This window comes from Austrofundulus limnaeus, unplaced genomic scaffold, assembly GCF_001266775.1.
Source record: "Austrofundulus limnaeus strain Quisiro unplaced genomic scaffold, Austrofundulus_limnaeus-1.0 Scaffold763, whole genome shotgun sequence".
NCBI lineage: Eukaryota > Metazoa > Chordata > Actinopteri > Cyprinodontiformes > Rivulidae > Austrofundulus > Austrofundulus limnaeus.
The window spans coordinates 88,225-110,131 of record NW_013953165.1 but is presented as its reverse complement, the minus strand read 5'-3'; the positions used below and the strand labels follow the sequence as shown (position 1 = coordinate 110,131).

The following is a 21,907-nucleotide window of genomic DNA, read 5'->3' as shown; positions in this document are numbered from 1 at the left end:
AATACATGTACACGTATCAAACCTTATCGAACAGTGCTTTAGGTTCAATACACACTTGTATTTAACAATACAGATTTTTAAAATTTWCTTTATCAACTTGTCTTCTGAAGATGCTCTGTGTTAAAGGATCAGTGGATCTGTGTTCGACTACTCCACCTAGGCTGCATTGTCGAGCGCAGATCCACTGAGAAACTTGCTGTTTCAGCAGCATTTAATTTAAAAACTGTACTTTTGAGGTTAAACAAATGTTCATAATTAATTWAAAAAAATTCAAGTTAAAATGGGCATGGAAATBTCTCTTTTTTGTATCGAAAAAATATCGAACCGTGAGACTAAAGTATCGAACCAAACCGAAACGTGAATTTTCTGTATCGTTGCACCCCTAGTGCAAAGCCCAGTTATTTGCAACCAAGTGAACKACGTTTAACCCTGGATCAATCTCTCATTCTGGGAAAGTCAAAACAAATCAGACCCTCAGGAAAAGATCTGTTATCCACACCGATACATTGCTTTAGAGCCAAAGAAAAGGACTGTAGACTGATAGCTCGGCCATGATTGGTGAACTTCAGTTCGGTGGGGCGGATGTGGAAACTAAATAGACTGCCTTACAGGAAAACTGGAAGTGTTTTAGTCCTAAAACACCAACTTGGACACAAATATTTATTTTCAGAACAACCATTTATACTCTGATATTTTTTGTAAAAAAAAAAAAAAAACAGAAACTAGTGTTTTGGGATCAGTCAGGAGTTACAGCAGTTAAAACAGGATTTATCGCATGAGGTTAAATTGAGCGCCAAAGGCAGTTTCATGTAAAACAGACTGTGAGGTCAGTCAAGAAACATGCAGCTTGTTTTTTTTTTCAGGTTTTATCTTCAGCACAGAAAATGGCTTGTTTCTGACATCATCAGCACTGGAGGCTAAAAGGGTTCAGCTTCGATCTCTGTGCTTTATATGAAACTCAAGTCCTAACAAAGTTGTTTGTTTTACTTTRTGTGTGTCTGATTTGTCTGTGTGTGCGCAGTGTTCCTGACCTGGGTGAACTGCTCCAGTGTGCGCTGGGCCACGAGGATTCAGGATATTTTCACAGTAGGGAAACTTCTGGCTCTGGGGCTCATCATAGTGGTCGGACTCGTTCAGATCTTTAAAGGTGAATGAACACGCCGACATTCCTGACAAGAACGGCTTTCGTGACTCTGTTTGCTTCAGTTTGGTCTGAATGTAGCTGCACATAAAGGAAAACTTGCATTACCGAAGCTCAGAACCTAATGAGGAGAAAAACACATTGGGCCTCATGCAAGAACCGTTCGTACGCACAGATTTGTTCTTAAGTTGTGCGTACGAATGGTTTAGAAATTTAGGATAAGAATACGAACATGTTCTTGCATGAGGCCCAATGTTTGTAAAGCTGTGAAGTAGTGTGCAGACAAAAACCTTTAAAATCTACATCTCTGTATTTCAAACACTGAAGTAGTGGTTACAATGATCCAACTGTGAGTGTTGTATCTAATATTTAAAATGAGCAGTGGCAGATGGTGGTGAAATTTTGAAGGGTGGACTAACAGATTAATAGATTTATAATAAAACACCGCAGATTAGATTCCAACAACGGGAGCATCCAATTTAAAATAAAGAAAACCTAGAAATTCACATTATGTCCTTTTTCAACACAAAACTACCCTGTCTGTTAGCTAATCCTTTCGCCAAAACCTGATCACAAACAAACTTTGGTTTTGCTGCTTTTTGTTTTGCTGGATTTTAATATCCATTGTGTTTTCGACCCCCCCCCACCTGTCCAATTCGGTATTCCAACAAAGACATGAAGGAAAAACAGGTGAGAAATGAAATAATCCACCTGGTTTATGTTAATGTTGCTCACCATCGTACTGACTCAGCCCACGCCAAACCACATCCACACTCACTCATGCTTGAGACATGTTATTGTACATCCACCCTCAMTGGCTRAAGCCTGTGGCCTTGCTCTGACCCTGGGCTGAGTAAAATTAGCCCCAATGAGCAGCGAACTGATGGGGCGGGACAAGATGTCTGTCAATCATCCTGCACCAYGAAACACCATAAATAAAYGGGGCTGTGAAAYGTTAGCCCTTTGGAAAGAATCTGGGATTTTCTCCACTGTTTGGCACCAGTTTTGTTGTAAATTTAACAAACTGTGATATAATATTTTTAATTTGTGCTTATTAGGTTTGGTAACAGTTTTATCGTAAACACCAGAAAGGGCTCAGCCCTACAGCTCACTTATACCAGCTGTCCCTGTAAATGAGCCAACAATCCATGAGTTAGATCTCTTCCTGCTCCTCGTCCATCTGTGTCCAGGTCACTACGATGCCCTGCAGCCTAGTGTGGCCTTCGAATTCACTCAGGACCCCTCAGTTGGGCAGATAGCTCTGGCCTTCCTCCAAGCCTCCTTTGCTTACAGCGGCTGGAATTTCCTCAACTACGTTACAGAGGAGGTTGTGGATCCGCGCAAGTATGACATGAGCAAAAACACAGATATGCAAACTCAGAACTAAGAATCTGTTTTGGATAAACGTTGCTGTTCTTATAGAAACCTGCCTCGTGCCATCTACATCTCTATCCCGCTGGTGACCCTGGTTTACACCATGACCAACATCGCCTACTTTACCTCCATGACCCCAGAGGAGCTGCTTGCCTCCAACGCTGTGGCGGTGGTGAGTAGTGGATGCTTTGTGTTTACACAATCAGTCCTCCTGAAGATGAGAGGCTAACCATGAGGTGCACCTCAACTAACCAAGATGATGTTCTGTGGCTGCAATGTTTTTTTTTAAACTTGGAATGTGTTTAAGATGAAATCTTTCTCATTTGTTCAGAATAATCAGTTAATATTTAACTTTGGAGAAAACGGAGAAACACGCAGTCAGTAATCTGTTATTTGTTGTTGTTTCAGACTTTTGGGCAGAAGCTGCTCGGGATGTTCTCCTGGGTGATGCCGATCTCTGTGGCCCTGTCCACTTTTGGAGGGATTAATGGGTATCTGTTCACCTCCTCCAGGTACACACTGCTGCAGCCATCATTAATTAAATGATCTGTAATCACTGACAAATGTTTGAAACGATTGCGAACATGTGGGTCTGAACCTTAAGGCACGTTTCTGTTTGTAGGTTGTGTTTCTCGGGGGCTAGAGAGGGTCACCTGCCATACCTGCTGGCTATGATCCACCTTAAAAACTGCACCCCGATCCCTGCGCTGCTGCTCTGTGTAGGTGCCTCCCTGTCACTTCTAACATGTGAACATGTGCTGTTCTGTGTTTAAACCTGCCTGCATCCCTCAGTGCATCGCCACCATACTCATCCTGTTTGTTGGAGAGACACACAACCTGATCAACTACGTGTCCTTCATCAACTACCTGTCCTACGGGGTGACCATCGCCGCCCTGCTCTACCTGCGCAAGACCAGACCCAACCTGGCAAGACCCATCAAGGTACTCCTGGGACTTTAGGACCTGAGCGTTATTTATCCTTTGAGTGAGGACTGTCAGCTGTTCGCTTTTAAAACAACAGAACCAGATGAAACTAAACAACAGCAGAACACACTGAGAAATACAAATGAAAAGGGAAAAATAATGAAGTCAATGTTTTAAAGAGCCTAACAGGTAAGTTGAGGATGTTACCTGGTACTTTCATTCATAGTTGTGTGAGTGTTTCTAAAGCACTCACACAGATACTTTTTTTGTTTCGTACGTTTTTCTGCACATCTCGTTCTGCAATATTTGTGCTATTTCAACAGTTTATATCAAAACGTTCAGCTCCTTCAGGATATTCCAGCAATGACTTTTGGTATTTCAGCAATTTAAACTTTTTTGAGATATTTAGCTGTTTCTGCCATGTTTATCTTATTGAAAAATAATGGATCTGTCTTCAACATCTTTAAAACCATTTAAAATGGTTTTCTTTATTGTACTTTTTATTCTAGTTCTGCTTTTAACTCCTTTTGTACTCATTTCAGCTTCATTTGGCTTTTATTTTGTTGATTTTTGCTTTTTTATTTTTTACCTTTTTCTGCTATTGTGCAAATTATTTTTATGCTTCTTTCAGTTGCTTTCTGCAAATTTTAGCTGTTTTGCTTTAAGCTGCCTTTTAGCTAATTTGAGCTTTTTTGAGCTAATTTCACCTTTTTGTAATTTCAGCTTCTCACTGCTTAATTCAACAAATGTGCTCTTTCTGTTTGTGATAATTTCAGCTACTTTTTTTTTAGCTATTTTTAGACTAGTTTCAGTTTTTTTAGCTATTCAACACAATAAATCTCTCAACATTAAGTTTTCACACTGCAGTTTTGCTTGAAATACAAATTCTCTATTTAATCTGTCTTCAATCAGTGTAGATCAATTAAATTAGTAAAATCTCAATGATAAATGCTGATTTTTGTCACCTAAATTTAACCTAAATGTTGATTATTTTCAATGTGTTTAAGCAAAAAGTGACTTAAAACAAAGTAATTTTCACCAAAGCATTTTAACAATGACCTGCAAACCAGTTTATGAAGTTTTCAGTTGTTACAGATTATTTACATCCATCATTAGACATACATAATGTTTTTGCACCCCCTAGTGTCATAAATGTTGTTTACATTTACAGGTGTGAGGAAACAGAACTCATGCTGYGTATATAAAAATATGAACTGTCCAACAAAAGATGCTCAGAGCTGTAGAGTCTTCTAATAAATGTATTTCTGTATGTTTTTCCCATTTTTAACATTAAAACGACTGCATAATGTTCAGGCTTAAATGAGTAGAAACATGATTGTTATTGTTCTGCAGGTAAACATCATTGTCCCGATCACCTACCTGCTGTTCTGGGCCGTGCTGCTGTGCTTCAGTTTGTACTCTGAGCCGGTGGTTTGTGGTCTTGGGATGGTCATCATGCTCACCGGCGTCCCCGTTTTCTTTATCGGCGTTCAGTGGAAAGAAAAACCCAAGTGGGTTTACGTCCTAGTCGGTGAGTTTGTCTGTGCCACTTCTCAGCACTCCTAATCTTTATTTATGTGACGTGTTTTAGACGATCTCTGAGGGCGTGACTCGTCTGTCTGTGTTGCAGAGAAAGCCACGTACATGGGCCAGAAGCTGTTTTATGTTGTGTTTCCACAGGAAGACTCCTCAGAGACTGAACCTCTCACTGCCAAAGAGCAGTGAAGTCCATCAGGGCTTCTTTCGTGCATCGACACCTGCACTTCCTGTTTTTGTCTTAAATTTTTTTTTACATTGTTCTCTCAGTGAATTCTGAAGAAATGCGTTCAAACATATTGTTGCACAGGTGCCGCTTGAACGGGACTGGAGTGGAGTAGAAAAAAAATAACTTTTGAGATGAATATGCAAGTTTTTCCTGCACTTTACCATTTTTATTTTTATTTTTTACTACTGTAGCAGTAATTAGTACTTACATGATGTTCACTTCTACTAAATTTTCTGTCATCTCTGCTTGGCTACAGTTTCCGGACATTTCTTCTTGTTAAGTTTGTAGTTTGTTGCAGCTGTTTCCTGACATACCTTCAGTGCCTTGTTGGTGCTAATACTTATTTAATATTTATATGTGGCCCCAGCAAAGTCAATGAGGATAATAAGTTTGGTTTGTCAGCTGGATGAACTGTATGTTTACGACACATGGAGAGCTGTTCTTCCAGGTTTGCCCTCCTTTGCTCTCTGGACCTAAACAACTGTTCGAGTTCATTTTCCACTCGTGTTTCATCAGTCAAGTTCTTACTGATGTCAGCGTTCTAATGTGTTGTTACCATTAATGTGTTGGATAACAGCAGACGTCACATCGACAGAATGACCACTTCCTGCTCCCGCCTCTTCATCAACCAGCTGACTGTGGTACAAATGGCATCATGACCTCTGGATATGACTTGATTGTATTTCTGTTTCCTTGACCAAACATATTGACCAAGCGGTGGTGAAAATAAGTTTTAGTTCTCAAACAGTCATAAATAGTGCCGCTACTTTTACAATGTGTGGCCCATTTGATCTGGGAGTTAATTAGTTCACATTGTAAACACAGCAGAACAGATAAATGAGCCAGTGTTCCCTGAGCTAAACCCTGAAAGGTTAGCACTGGAAATGAACCTGTGGTGCTTTTTGGTGGCACGGAGATGCTGGTAAGTTTGTCGCACGTGAGAACATAAAGACAAAAAAAGGTTTGTCTTGTTGTCTGGGCAGTGTTACTTCTGACGTTTATAAATGTGGTGTAAAAAAAAATTAACGTGCCAGAACCTCTTTCAAAGATGACATTCCTGATCATTTACGTATCGTTCCGTTGAAGCATGTGCCTCTTTGTCAAAGAGTGAAGTTGTACAGTGATAACAATGTAATTCATTAAAAATAGCAACTTCTAAGGAGTGTAATTGTTTCTAGTGATGTTTRTAGCTTCCTCTAATGCTCTCATCGGGCGATTAAAAGCTGCTTTTGACATGTTCGTGGATCTTTACAGCATTTGGAGACATTTCTCCTCTGTTCTCTCTGCAGGAAGTGTGGCTGATTGCAGTTATTAAAACTGATTTTATAGTGCCCTTTTTTAGTAAATACTTGTCTTACTGTGCAGGGAACCATCGGTGATGCAGCTGTACAGGGATTTATCCACAGTAATGGTTTGGTCATCTGAACATAGGAGCTCAAATACCGAAGTGTTTTTACACAATTAAAATGGTGACCAGGGTAAATGTTGTGAACATGTGACAAAAGACTAATAAAAGTCGTACAAAACCAATTTGTTGTGTTATGTTGCTACTGGCACTGATCACTAAGCCCAGGTGGACACTTTACAATAAAAGAATTGGAAAAACAAAATGAGCTGCAGGTTTAACTTTATTCATTTCAGGCACCTTAAAACAACAAAATAAAAGCAGAAAGCTGTGCAGGTTTTAGACGGAAAACCTCAAAATGTAAGAAATGCTTTCAAACAATTAGATGATGACTTCAGCCTTTCAGGATGAACATTACAAAAAAACACAAGAAAAAAAGTTTTCATCAATTTGATCAAGTAAAACTTTACAATGGCCTCAGGTCTGTGTATTTAACAGGTCTGTGTATTTAACAGGTCTGTGTATTTAACAGGTCTGTGTATTTAACAGGTCTGTGTATTTAACAGTGCAATAGATATTCAGCCACTACCACTGGGTCATTATTAACATGAAAAATCACATCACATTATCTAAAAAGAGCTTCAAGGTGTTGAATGTAACCAGGAGAGAATATTTACACACACTTCTGTAAAGTTACAGAAAATCCACATTCTTGATAATCCCAGAGATAAACTTCTTGATGAAGCAGTGAAATGTTTTATGCCAGAGAAATAATCTGTGCTGTTATGTGTTTTATTCTGACAGTAAATCATACTGTATTATTTACTGTCAAATGGTTGAAAGAGCAAAGCTTAAAAAACAGTTTTAGATGGAAACCTCTTCAATGGCACACGCAGGCTGTAGCAGCAGCTTTTTACAACTCAATCTACGATAAGAAGCACGAGGGTGGCATCATGGCACATTCAGCTCACTTTAGAAGAAAACCTGCAGGAACTCACATTTATGCCCCTCTTTTACTGACCAACACTGGTGATCGACCTTTTCCTTCTGCTGCAAGATACTGATGGAAATAAGAAAAAAAAAAAGGCTAAACTTACATTCTTTAAAAGTTCTCCATTGATTAGTAAAATATTTGCCCACCAGTGTCACAACATGAGGCAAAACAGCTTTACAAATGGTGCCCAAAACCAGCAGAACATAGCAGTGTCTAAATTAGCACAAGTCTCCACTGAAGACTGAAAAATAGATTTTTTTTTTTTTTATTGTTCCCATTGTAGAAAATATGAAGTCATTTTCCCACTCGCAGTCCAGACACCTTCAGTAAAGCGAGCACAGTCAGCAGGTCGGCTTCTCTCATTCATTCACTTCAGTCTTTTTGAGCGTAAATACAATCACAGATTAACACCGGATTATTCAAGTGAGAGAACGAGTAGCTGAGCAGATTTACAGGCAACGTCCTTGGACTCAACCTCGACGTTCATCCAAGTCTTCAGTTTTAATTCTTGCTAAACTTCCTGAAAAGCTTTAAAAAAACAGGTTGGTGCATGAAGCCCAAGTATCATAAAGGTTGGACAGAAGCATATTTAGTGATGTTAAACAAGTACTGGAACAATAATAAATAAAAAACACATAAAAGTAGTTTTTTTTTACCGCAAGTATACAATTAGCTTTGCACAAATATAAAATATATAGGAACTCCTCTTAAAACAAAAACTATTGTTTAATTCTATGTCTATTGTCTATTGCTAAAATAGCTGGTTGTCTGCTTGTGTTAAAGAAACAGGAAGAAACACTTAAACCCAAAATTGTCCCCTGGTGAAAATCGCATGATTCCATTGGTATTTTTTTATTGGGCGTGGCCAAATGACTCGACAGCGCCACCTAACATGAGAAAGAGGAACTGGTAAGTCCTAGAGAGCTGAAATTCGGGGCACTGGTAGATCTCCTTAAATCAAGAAAAAAAGTCTCTTGGAGTTATTCACTAAAACCAACAGGAAGTTGGCCATCTTGGGTCAAAGGTCAAATTTTCCTCAAGTTTCACTTTCTTAAATAATAAACCGATGTGATAAATTTGTTGCAGCAGTTAGATTTTTACCACTAAGAATGAGGGTTTGTGCTAAGTTAACTGTTTCTCTGCCATTAATATTTAATGGATTTTAATTCCCGCAGCATCAATACCAGTATTTACTGAGGTGAATGATGACATTTCCAGACTTTTTTTTAAGAAGTGTGACTGAATTACAAGGAGAAGAACATCAACAGCCTTAAATATTTGCAGTTTGGTAGAAGAAAGAGGACAAATAAACTTAGAACAAAAAGTAAGGACAATTGTGTTGGGTAGATTATTTCTTTGTTGTAACAATAATTCTTGGCAATAAATCTTATACTGTTTGAAAGTCTGGTAATTTCCATTTTAAATGGAGCCACATTTGTACGGAACATGCATTTATGGGATGAACCGAGTTTTGAGGTGAGAATTTTGCCAAATCTTCTCACTTGTTTACAGTTTCTGGTCGCCCTCAGGTGCTGCCAATCAGCTGCCTGGTATAAGATCTATTGTCAAGAAGCATTTTTACAATAAATAAATAATCTACCAAACACTAATTTCATTGTTTTTCTTTCATTCATTCAAAACTTTTTATGTGTTTAGTTTGATGTGGCTCTGTCACGCAGGAGCGTGTTAGCTAAAACAACATATTTATAATCCTAAAAATGTCTTTAAAAAGGTAGAAGCAGTCTTCTCTGCTAAAGTTTGCCTTTGATTAAAACCAACTAATTGGTTTGATTTAAGAGAAAAAAGAAAATGTGATATTTAGTATTTTCTTTGCCATGAAATCTACTGAAAACTAAAGCCAGCAGAAAGTTCATTTCTGTTCATCGTATTGTCATTTAAATATGACAACACATTTGCTACAAACACCTGTGCACTATATGTGTAATAATTTGTGACATAATTGAAACCATGTCTCTTATATTTGAGTCAGAATAATATTTGTATAATTCTTTTTAAAAGAAATGAAAGGTTTATAGCGTTGACTATCAAAAATGTAAAACATCATTCTGCACTACGACAGTCACGAAACAACATTTTTATCACCTCGTGATGACGAAGAAATGAAACGCATCCCTCCAAAGGCTTCAGGACTCACAGTATAAGGCGGTGTTGTATTGGCTCTGACATGAAGCGGATATTCTGGATTTTCAGGTTTCCAAATCTTTTAGTTTAGGTTTGTGGAACATTTTATTACACAGCAGGTTAACCTGGGTGCAATCTAAGCGAGCGGTGTGTAAGAAATGCTGGTTTTAGGAAAAGACTGCATATGCATCATTTAGTGCAAATGCACGGCGTGAGTGTTCAGAATAATAAACGGGGTAGGGGCTCCTGCGTGCGGGGGGAGAACGATGCAGCTCCACCTCCCGCTCGGGTGCAGACACTGCTGAAGGACACTTGATCAGAGTGGAGATTTTTTATTTTGAAACCTCCCAAATCAGCCGTTTCCTTCTCTCGTTCTCTCCTCCTCTCTGTTTATTTCCCTGCTCTGCGCATTCGCAGTGAAGCGGCAGACACCCTCCTCCACTTTCACTGAGGAGACCCTCGGCTCTGCAGGTGAGACCACCTCTGAACCCTCGGGGTGAAGTGGAGGCGAATGCGTTTGGGGGCTGCTCGTGAACACAGAGGGGGAGATGGGGGATAAAGGCCCCAGAGGTGAGTAATGTCTTAAGGAAACACCCTTCAGGTTAACGGCGAGCTCCAGAACCATTTTTCTAGAGGGCCGGAGGTGGCAGGAGGGCGCGGAGGCTTGCTGGGGGCTGGAAGGCCTGGAAGGCGCGGGCCCCCTGCTGACGGGCGACAGCTCCTCCTCATCCAGACTCTCCGCCGAGTGGAAGGAGAGAGGAGAGGCCGGGCTCTCCGGCGTGCACGCCTGCAGGTCCGCTGACGGCGAGCAGCGTGAGCTCCGCGCGTCGACCTCCTCCGCCTCGTTCTGGAGTCCGGTTCCTGACGCGGCCTCGCCCGGCCCGCCCGGCCCCCTCACCGTTTGGTAGCTGTGAAGCCCCAGTATGATCTGCGTGGGTCCGCTGGAATCCAGCAGCGCGGAGTGGCCTCGGCTCCGGCTGTGCAGCAGCCGACTCCAGAGGTGCCCGAGACGCCGCCGGGAGGAGGAGGAGGAAGAGGAGGAGGATGAAGTGGAGCGGCGAGACGAGTGGCGTCTGATCTGTCTGCGCATCGCCAAGCGGAGGTTCTGCAGGACGGAGGCCTGGAGGGGAGGAAGGTGGGGGTGGAGAGACGGACACGGGCTGTTTAGACATTTCCTCACTGTGTGGGGTGTTTGTGTGCAATTTCTGTTACCTGAGTGGGGTTGTACGCGGGGAAGTCCTCCACCGGGGGAATGAGACCCTGGGCTATCAGCTGACCGTATGAAGGAGGAGCTTCTCTCTGAACAAACTCTGCCTCCATGCGAGTCATCTGAGTCTCAAACGCTCTGCAAGCAAATAAAATATATACATTTAAATTAAAAGTCAAGTGTTGCTTGAAGAATAATAAAGTTCAATGCATTCAGCAGTGGTGGGCAGCATTAATCTAAAAATTAGTTTCACACTAACTTAAATATTTAGGTCCCCTAATTCTAAAGCACTAACGCACTGAAAGTTTTAGCAAAAGCTAATTCTAAAGCACTAAAATAACCCAGTCAACCCATGAACATTCTTCAACAGACAACATGAGTCACATGTTGCTCTCTTAAGACTTATCATTGACTTTCCACAGCCGTGTTTGAGTTCATATATTATCACCTGGTGGATCAGTGACACACATATGAACAAAATGTGTGACAGCTTTCACCCTCAGCTGTTAACACTAACATTGATCCATAACATTTACAGACCTCAGTTAGTGCTTCTAAATTTAGCAAGTGCTAATCCACTAATAATTTTTAAAGTTAGCAAAAGCCCCAAAGCACTAATCAGGAAATTAGTTCCCCTACTGGTGCTTTAGTGGAACTGTGCCCACCACAGGCATTCAGTTTAACAAACGTTTGAACCYCGCTCTGGACCAGGGGTCTTTCTGTGTGGAGTTTGCACATTTTCCTTGTGTCGTGTTTTTGTGGGTTTTCTCCCAGTCCAAAAAAACATAAACGATTATAACAGTTATAAATATATATAATGAATTTAATTGTAACACACTTTTCATTAGCAAAAATCTCAAAGTGTTACAAAACAGCAAATTATAGTAAATATTAAAACTGGAGAACAATGAAACGACACTAAAAAAGGTAACAGCTGGAGCTGGAGAAAAGTTTCATTTTAAGCCCTGTTGAGACGACCTTCAGCTCCAGGCCTGCTTTGAAAAGAGACTTGTGATCTCAGTGGAATTTACCCGTTAATGAAGGTGAAATACAACAAAAATAAATAAATCATTATATGTTGAGAAATAACAGAATTTGGGATAAATTTAGAAAACGTTGCAAGATCTCCTGTGATTTCTGTGCAAATGTTGGCTCAGGTACAACCACGACAAATTTTAGCCCAGAATCAGTCAAACCAATAGAGTTATAACCATTTTTGTTGATGAAAATCAATTAGCTGTGAGCCATCTGGAGTTTGACTTTTGTAGATGTCCWATTTTGTTTGTCCACTGCTTTAAGATATTTTGCTAACAGAAAACACACACCCTGCATAGACACAGACACCATTATAGTAATCAATTAATAATTATTGTAAATAAGATGAAATACATAATTCAGACAAGTCTGTTAATGTAGATTTCAAAGAGTCGTCACCTGTACTCTCTGCTCCTGAGTGAGTGCAGTCTGAGTGCACACCCCAGAGCGATGACCAGCAGGAGGCTGCACACCAGGCTGCCAATCAGGGCCGCCGTGATCACTTTCCTGGGCACCGTGGCCAGGCAGTCCCTCTCGTCGCTCCCGTCTAAGCAGTCCTCCTGGCCGTCGCACCGCCACGTCTCAAAGATGCACAGGTTGGTCCCGCAGTGGAAGTTCCCAGGCTGGCAGTCGTGGCAGTTCTTCTCGTCCGACCCGTCCGGGCACCGTTTCTGATTGTTGCAGCGCTCCGATGCAGGGTAGCACGCTCCGGTGGCTCCTTCGCACGGGAACTCCCCGTCCGGACACACGGCGCACGCCTCCTCGTCACGACCAGAGGGGCAGTGCCAGTAGCCGTCGCAGCGCTGGCGCTCCGAGTAGCAGCCCAGATYGCTGCCGCAGGGGTGCTCACCGGGGAAGCAGTACCCTTTGACCTGGGCGGGTGGGACAGGAAAAACAATCATTATAGGAGACAAAAGGGCACTTCTCTATCTCTACCATCTACAACAGTGGTTTCCAACCTGGGGGCTCCACCAGAGGCACGAGGGGGCCTATAGTCTTGTCTGCTCAAAAATTGTGAGAATATAAATTTATTCTTTGTAAAAAAAATGAATAAAAAAATCAACAAAACAACTCCATTTATTTTTCATTTGCAAATAAATGTTAGTAATTATTCTGAATTATTCTTATTATTTTGATAAAGAGATAAAGGTTTATTAGGTGATGGACTTGCGACCTGTCCAGGGTGTACCCCGCCCCTCGCACTGTGACTGCTAGATATGGGCACCAGTGACCCACGCAACCCTGAAAAGGAAGAAGCGTGTACAGAAAATGGATGGATGGATGGATGGATAAAGGTTTAATGCAGAGGAGCCCAAAGTGGGGCCCGCGGGCCAAATTTGGCCCGCCAAGCCATTTGATTTGGCCCACCAACAGTTGCCAAATTTACAAGATTGTAACCTGTTATCCTATAGGTAGAAACACAGTATTTCCATTGGTCAAATGACTATCTAAAGAGGCTGTAGTGAAGGTAGTTTTCAGCCATGGTGCTGACATACGTATCTTTGATTTATTAGGATTAAACATGAAACATGAAATGACAACAAGAAATGTTTAGATCGATTTAACACCACATGTAGATTTGCACACTTTATAAGGCCACAAAAACTCATATTTTATCAATTTATGATATGTCCCATGAGCCTTTGCTACTTGAGCGTATGGCAGACTTTCTCCAAGTGCACAGACTAAAACAAAAGAGGGCCATTGCACAGCTTAATCGTTAAAAATAAAGGACTTTACTTTTAAAAAATATTTGTATTTCATGTATTATATAACTGCATTTGGCCCGCAGCTCTGGATAGATTTTCATTTTGGCCCCCTCGGGGAAAATGTTTGGGCACCCCTGGTTTAATGCATCTTTGGTAGAGGTGGGGTGTTGGATTGACTCCCTCCATTCCACTAGGGGGCTCTATGAGTTGTTTACTTTTATTCTGAAGGGGTTCGTGTGAAAATGGAAGTAAAATTAGACAAAACCGGAAGTGACTTTAAAAGAAGCAAACATCTTAAAAAATTTAAGAAAACTTCTACATCTTGAGTTAAATACATTGCCAAACGTGGTAAGTTGTTTGTTATTGCAATATTAAATGTTTGTGTAACTGTGTAGACTAATTTTTTTGTTGTGAACTAAAGGAAAAATGTGTTTTTCATGCATGATTTTTCTGAAATTAGCATTACGCTAACATTTTTCTATGGGGTTTAGACTGTATATAGCAGCTTATTAGTATGATTCTAATGCTTGTTTCATGCCCAATATGATACATTATTGACTAGTGTTTTAAAGAAGTAAATTAAATGTGGTTTACATTGTATAGGGACATTTCGTCAGCAGCTGCTGCCATTTTCTTCCCAAACTGCTGTGACCAGATATTGCCAGGCTGCTCAGTGCGTTTCTTGTAATTTCCTCCGGCTTTGTTATTTCTACGAATTTCAACAAAGCGTGCTGATGTCAGGTAGTTAGCTACGGCCTCGTCTTCCAGTTTTTAATATTTGTTGATGCGTTTTGAAGAGTCAAGTTTTTGAAAAGAGGATCAAAGTAAATCACCCAAGTTTTTCTAGTGATGCCTTAAAGAGATAAGCTGCCATGAAGAACATTATTTTATCAGCCATTGTTCCAAATTTGATAATGATTTGAAACGTCGAAGTGTGTTTTTTTTTAATCCAGAACAGCGCTTGTTTTAAAGTGTTTTGACGCTCGTCTTCATCACCTGACACATTTAACACGCTGTCATTGGTTGAGGAGCTTTGTTTACAAAACAGATGTCCACATGGTTTTTAAATYGTTTTAATTTCCTTACTTTCTAAGACACATTAAGTTGATTTGATGCTGCAGTTTGCCTTGTAATATTATTTTATACCTCTTCTGCTGCATTTGCATCAGATATTATTAAGTTTTATTCGATTTTTAGGATACAAGATGCTTCCTACAAAAATCAGAATGTGAATCTTTTCCTAAAATTTCATGGCGATATCTTGAACACTGAGGAAGTTATGAGCAAAAATAGAAAACAGCAAGGTGAAATGGTCACAAATTGGTTCTGCTGTGAACTGCAGCAAGAAAACATGAGCWGATTTCACCTAAACAAACATCAATAACTTCCCTCATACTTGAGATAAACACATGATTTTGGTGTTATTTTGTAGGGTTTGTAATGTTCTTTTGGAATCCAGTCAGATTTAATATTGGTGTAGGATTAAAAATGTATCAACATCCCTATTGTATTATTTGCTGATTCAGCACAGCTTTAGTTGTGATTTGTTCCATATAAAATACTATGATGAATGTAATTTTTAGTGTGTGTAGCTTGGTTTGGAAGTAAGTGGGAACTTTGAGAAAAAAATGGTTGGGAACCACTGATCTAAAACACGTCAAACAAAACCAGTCCTTGCTGTTGTTCTGATCAGGCAGTACCTGGTACGTGGCATTGAAGCCATGTCCGGAGCTGCGAGGCTGAGCCATGTACAGGACACTCATCTGGCCTCGGCTGGACTCCAGCAGCATCGGGCGCCTGTTGTTGTGATGCGACAGCACCTGCAGGAGGTGCTCGGYGTGCTGCAGCAGGCCATCGTAGACGTGGAGCAAATCTCCGGGCCCCAGCTGCAGGTCCAGCTGCAGCACAATGGGCTTGGCGTCCTGAGTGTCCAGCAGCCAGGAGCACCTCAGCTCGGACGCGGCGCCCCGGTCGGCGCGRAAAAAATCCGGAGAGGCGAACGAGCCATAAAAGTTGCCGAGCCGTTGGCCGCAGCTGGTGTCCGGGCAGCCCCGCTCGTCGCTGCCGTCGGGGCAGTCGGCGGCCCCGTCGCAGCGCAGGGCGGCCGGCAGGCAGCGGGTGGTCTGAGCCTCGGTGCACGGCAGGGAGCCGGGGGAGCAGAGGCCCGGGCGGGACTCCGTGGGAGGCGGGGAGCAGCCGCGCTCGTCGGTGGYGTCGCCGCATTCGTCCTGCCCGTTGCACTTCCAGGAGCGAGGGAGACACTTCCCGTTCCCACAGAGGAACTCGTCGGACTGACAGCTGCTCTGACCCAGGTGGCCTGCAGAGGAAACACCTTCAGACATCAGATCTGACACGTACACTTCTCTTACTGCACTGACTGATTATTTCACTTAAACTGAGAAGACACAGACTATAATCTAGTATTTTTAAACTTATTTCTAGATGGCTAATTTTTGCAGTGTAGCTGAAYATTTATAAAACTGTATTATGTTGATGAGCTGTTAATTAGTTATTACTGTCTGACAGTTTCGTTAAAAAACATAGTTGTTTCTGAGATATTTTGCTAACAGACAAACACACTCAAGAAGACATGTCCTCATGGGCTCCTGGCAACAGGCGGTAATAAAAGCTGAAAGACTCTGAGTTTTTAAACCTTTCTATGAGAGGATAACTCCACTTCCTGCTCATGTTGGAGGGCACAGCTGCATACCTCTGATGTAGGAGAGGCGGAAGCCCTGGGCTTGGCCCGTGCTGTTGGTCTGGGAGTGGAAGTAGAGCCAAACGCGCCCCCTGGTGGAGATGAAAGGGGGAGGCAGCACGGAGCCGCACAGCGCGGACTCTCCGCTCCACGACGGGGTCAGCAGGAGCCGGTCTCCCGCGCACTGTCCCGACTCCGCTACGTCAAAGTTCCGGAAACTGCGGCACAGGGGTCGACCACGTCGGGCGCTCGTTCTGCAGAAATTGGAACGTGGGCGTGGCAGAGGCGAGACTTACCTGATGGTGATGACCTCTCCTGGACTCCCCTGGATGCGCCAGCTGCAGTTGAGGCCAGGCGGGTAGTTTAAAGGCCAGGAGGGGCTGTAGATGACGCCCCTCCGCTCTGTGTGAACCTCCAGCTGCTCGCTGCAGCCTGCTGTAAAGACAAGAGGAGCATCGACTGTGGAATATTGTTTTCTGGCATTTGATTTAAAAATAATCCACAATGGTGACTAATGAGCATGAGACATTTTTGGATTGCTTAAACAGAAGCAGCGGGAGTTGAACCGAGCAGCCAAGGCAACAGTCTCTCTGCCTGCTGCTCCAGGGAACAACACAATGTCACAATGAGTTGTCCCCGGAACAAAAACCACAACCTGGCTCCGGCTTTTATTGTCTCAAACAACAGCATTAGGAAGGAAATTATCTTTTGTCTGACTAGAGAAAATGCAGCGTGAATGCTGAGTGCTGAATGACTTTGAGGTTGGTTGCAGGAGCTGAGAGGTAATTGTTAAAGTTAACATCATCAGAACAAAATCTAAGACTAGTAAAACAGCAGCTAAAAATAAAAAAATATACAAAGTTTGTGTGTTTAAATAGCTTTCAAAGAGCACAAAGTTTCCCAGGGATCTACAGTTCTCCATTCATTTAAATTAGAAACAATGTAAACAAAGTTAACTGCATAAAAAGCTGTAATTTCCTAAACAAGTTAAAGATTTTAATATAAGAATAGGTAAAATAAGGCAAAGTATGTTGAAGCGGTTACAATCCAAAAATCCTATTCTGACCCAGAGTTCCTACAAATACCGTATCTGAACTGTGATGTCAACCAAACAACTTTACTTAGTTTCTGTGCTGAGAACCAGAACACCTCACCTCATGTGCTGAGAGGTAAAGAACCTCACTAGGGTCTGACACTGCAGAGGGAATCAAACCGACGCAGGAAGATGCGCCCCTTTTAAAAGCTTCTCGACAACAGAGGCAGAACATCAACTCGACTCTTCGCCAGCGATTACTCATCTCTGTCACGTACCGCAGGCTCGGTTCTGCAGAGCCCATACAGTATGTGTGTGAACGCATTTTTGGTATATCATGGGGACCATTTTCCAGAAAAAAAAAAGCCTTGCTCCTCATGGGAACCAAAGCCTGTTCTCCATGAGTACGGGTGCTGATTTAGGGTCAGGGGTTAGGTTTAGGACCAAGGTATTAGTTGAGGCTAGATTTAGGGTCAATGTACTTAGGTTAGGCTTTAGATAAAGATTCAGGGTTCGGTTATAGAAATGATTGGAAAATGAATGGAAGTCAAAGCGAAGTCCCCACGGGGATAGAAAAACAAACTTGTGTGTGTGTGTGTGTGTGTGTGTGTGTGTGTGTGTGTTTCAGGCTTGCTTGAGTTATCTGTGAAGTCAGCATGAAGCAGGGGAGTGGGGTGGACTTAAAAGCTAAGTGATGCATATCGACAACCTGAACATGTCCAGCTCAGCACAGATGTAAACTGTAGCAGCACAACATTACTGCATGTTTATTAGATCAAGTGCATCTTCTGTCCATTTGAAGGTTTTAGTTATCAGTCCGTGACATCCTGACAAAGTTGGGACGTTGTGTAATGCTTTGCAAATCTCTTAAACTGCAAATTTTATTCAGAATAAAACACAGTAAACTTCTATTTAAGACAGGGCCGTGTTCAATATATGAGTTTTTGAGAATTTGGTTTGATATTAGATTCGACCTGGTTAACAATCTTTACTGGAATTTTGTCTCACGATGCACCTGGACTCTAACTCTGAAGCCCTTTTTTGTATTAACGGTGCTTTTGTGCCATACTGCCTTTTACACATTACACATTAGATGTTTTTATTTTTTAAGATAGTTAAAGGGGCAATATCATGTAAAATCAACTTTTTTGAGTAATAAATAAATAAATAAATAATATTTTCTTTAACTTGAACATTTATTTTTCATTTTTTTGCTGGAGTTCAGTTTACAGTGTTATGTATGTTACATTCAGATGAAAACAAAGTTGCAAAACATTTTTCAAATTGGAAAAAAATCTGTGGCATGTGCCATTGAAGACTAATCTTGTTGTGGTTAAAATAGCCAGTATATCACTTAGTCGTGAAAGATTTGGCTGATGATTTTAGAAACACTGAATTCTTGGAATCAAAGGATCTCTGTAACGTAATTTGCACGTCTGAAAGAGGTGTAAGAAATATTTTGAGGATGTGTCAGCTGCTCATGGCACAGACACTAATTAGGGATGTCCARTAATATCGGCGTTCAGATATTATCGGTCCGATATTGGCATAAAAATGTAATATCTCTATATATCGTATCGGTTTTTCTTCCTATCACGAAAGCCCAATAAATTAATGCCTGAATTTGACCAAAATGTGTTAATAAAAGCTTGTGGTCCAGAGACATTCACTGTTGCACGATTGATGACATCAACAAACTGGATTATCTCAGGGAGAGCATGATTCAAACTATTGTTTGAGACAAAATGTTATTAAATATGGCACTTTTTCCATAACTTCAGTGAAATGGTTTTTATTTTGTGCAGACAATGTTTACCTACATATAGGGCTGTGTATTGGCAAGAATTTGGCGATACGATACATATCATGACAGAGGGGTCACGATATGATATATCCCGATATATTGCGATACTGTAAGCAAGGCGATATATTGTGATATATTGCAATTTTTTGTCCAAAAAATTCTATTAAATAAAAACCTCTTACAGGGGAAAAAAATGAAAAACCAAAATTCATTGTCTCAGAAAATTCTAATATCACATAGACATACTTTTGATACATTTAGCTGTGTTCTGCTTTGTATGCGTTTTATTTTATTTGTTTCATATGTCTTATTTCATCCATGGTTTCAATTATTAGACTAAATTTTGCCAATAAATAGTTTTAAAATGTATTTTGTTTACAGCTTTTAGTTTTTAATCTTAATTTACAAAATGGTCACCCAATGCTTAACAATAGCCTCTACCTCCAAATGGCTGGCTCACTGCTGCCAACTAGTGGTCAGWGGCTGAACTACAACATAAAAATGAACGGCTGGCTGGAAAGTTGACATTTTAAACCTTAATAAAAAATTGATTCAGGGCTTTAGAATATCGATACAGTATCAGGAAATGAAATATTGCGATATTTCAGTGTATCGATATTTTCTTACACCCCTATTTACCTATGGAATGCATCTAGTGGGGTATCACAGTAAAAGAAGGCAGAACGTCCCTGACAGGAGATTTTGATGTCAGCTTAATATCGGTTTGCAATATTGGTTAATATCGGAAACGGAAGTGTTTAACAATATCGGCATATCGAATAGCGGTAAAAAGTCAATATTGAGCATCTCTAAAACTAATGCATCTCTATACCATCAGAGAGGCAGACTTTAGAAGTGAGCGCTGCTGATAACAGATGGTTTCTCTCCTCTTTAGCGACATGCCATCTCTGCTTGCCTTTACCTCAGTCCACTTTAAAGAGCTTTGGTGTTATTTTGAACCTATACCTAACCCTCGTACCGAGTTGTTGCCAGTTCTTAAAAAACGACTTCAGCTGTTTTTAATTAAGCTTTTTGTTACCTGTATCCAAACTTTCATCAAGTTAAAAATGACCTCATTAAAAAAAACTGTACAATTTTTAGCACAAACTTTTGATGTCGTGTTGTTTGCGAATAAATATGAGTTTCTGAGATTTCTTGTATTTTGTTTTTACTAACATTTTTACACAACACCCCAACTTTTTCAAAGCTAAGTTATAAATGCTTAGAGGAACAACAGCTCATGACAAAATGAACAGTTTCAATGTTTAGTCATCAAAACTGAGGCAAAATGCCGGAAGATTTGTAAAACCTAACTCCACCTTATGAAAAATAATTAAGAAATCAGCTGTTGCTTCTTCCCATCAGTCAGGGTCAAATGTGAGGTCATCTGAAGCTGAGCCCAAACTGGGTCATGAAGCAGGACAAGAATCCCAAACACCTGAAAAAGGAAAGAAATCAAGGTGCTGCAACAGCTCATCTTGCAGGTTTATTGCTGTTTTTTTGCTTCATCTGAGAAGCAGAGAAGGGTAAACAAACAGCATGGCGTGGTCGTCATKATTCACACAGCTACCTGGTGCTCATACTAATAAGGCGCGGTGCATGATAACTGGGAGACTGAGAAAGGGGGAGGGGAGGGGGCTGTCCGGCTGCAGAGAGACAGTGATGTAATGCTGAGAGCAGCATCACACATTTGAAAACAGCATCCATGTTTCTACACTCAGCCCGATCATTTATCCACAACAGATCAATGCCACAATAACCCCAAAGGCTCATCTGTCACATCCCTTCATCCGCAGCAGAAACATTGCCATCATCATCATCATCATCATCATCATCATCATCATCATCATCATCATCATCATCAGTGGTTCAGGTGTGAACAGGTCAGTGATGTGGTCACATCAGGGACAAACAAAAGACTGGTTCAAGCCAACATATGAGTGTGGTTTTAACCACAGACAGGACAGTCGCGTGAACGCAGCAGCACTGTTGTCGTTTCTCACCTGCACACAGCGGAGCGCAGCGGAACCACAGCAGTCCGAGGAGCAGCAGCACCATGCTCCGCCGAGGACCCTCGCTCCTACCACCGACACGGTTTGCTCGACATGTGCGTGACCCTGCGTGGCTCCGGCATTCGCCGTCAGCTCCGGCACACCGGCGGCTCCGCGCTGCGAAAACGCATTGTTGTCCTCTGCTGCAGCAGGCAGGGCCAGCTGAGACGTCAGGAGGAGCAAGGTAGACGCTGAGCGAGGAACTTCCGGTGGACGTCTTCAAAGTAAAAGGCTCAAATAACGTGGAACGTCAAACAAAAGCCGAAATAAACGCGACGAAAATTATTCCATAAAATAGGAAATATGGAAAATAAATAAATAAATATAAAGACATTAACAAACGTTGCCCTGTTCTGTGGTATCCGTGTTATGACTGTTTTACTTTGGACATATAACTGCATACAGTCCTGAATTTTGAAATCAGCTGCGATGCAAAACAGTCTCATAATTTAATAGTAAAACATCCAACTGACTGTGAACTTTTACAAATAATACTAATTACAAGTAAATTGATTCGCGCTGTGTTTGCAGTAAAACAATTACGTCAGACTATAGTATAAACTTATTTTGAAGGAAAGCGTGCATAACTTCCGGTCTGAAGAAAGCACTTGTTTTTTCCACTTTCTCTGTCTTTTTTATTTTATATTTATTTATTTTATATATACTTGCCATTTGAGTGTTCTGT

General features: G+C 41.2%; 2 protein-coding genes across 3 annotated transcripts; one reads left to right on the top strand and one right to left on the bottom strand.

Moving 5' to 3' along the window:
• Positions 1–1,021: 1,021 nt before the first annotated feature.
• On the top strand, positions 1,022–6,734 carry LOC106532399 (asc-type amino acid transporter 1; the record flags this gene model as incomplete). Its single annotated transcript, XM_014028441.1, is given in 8 exon segments — positions 1,022–1,147; positions 2,332–2,485; positions 2,564–2,687; positions 2,924–3,027; positions 3,138–3,234; positions 3,308–3,457; positions 4,793–4,970; positions 5,070–6,734. Coding segments are annotated over 8 exon segments (1,028 nt in total), but the record flags the coding sequence as incomplete, so codon positions are not given.
• An 80-nt stretch (positions 6,735–6,814) lies between these two features.
• On the bottom strand, positions 6,815–21,487 carry lrp3 (low density lipoprotein receptor-related protein 3). Of its 2 annotated transcripts, none has more exons than XM_014028440.1 (7): positions 21,175–21,487; positions 16,631–16,766; positions 16,347–16,552; positions 15,337–15,953; positions 12,327–12,799; positions 10,898–11,030; positions 6,815–10,805 (listed from the first exon to the last, which is right to left on the bottom strand). In XM_014028440.1, the coding sequence occupies exons 1-7, from the start codon at positions 21,227–21,229 to the stop codon at positions 10,038–10,040; spliced, it is 2,388 nt and encodes a 795-aa protein (XP_013883894.1). In that variant the 5' UTR covers positions 21,230–21,487; the 3' UTR covers positions 6,815–10,037. The 2 variants fall into 2 exon arrangements, with proteins under 2 accessions (XP_013883894.1, XP_013883893.1); XM_014028439.1 differs by having other exon boundaries at positions 16,631–16,769; positions 21,175–21,485.
• Between the last annotated feature and the right edge of the window lie 420 nt (positions 21,488–21,907).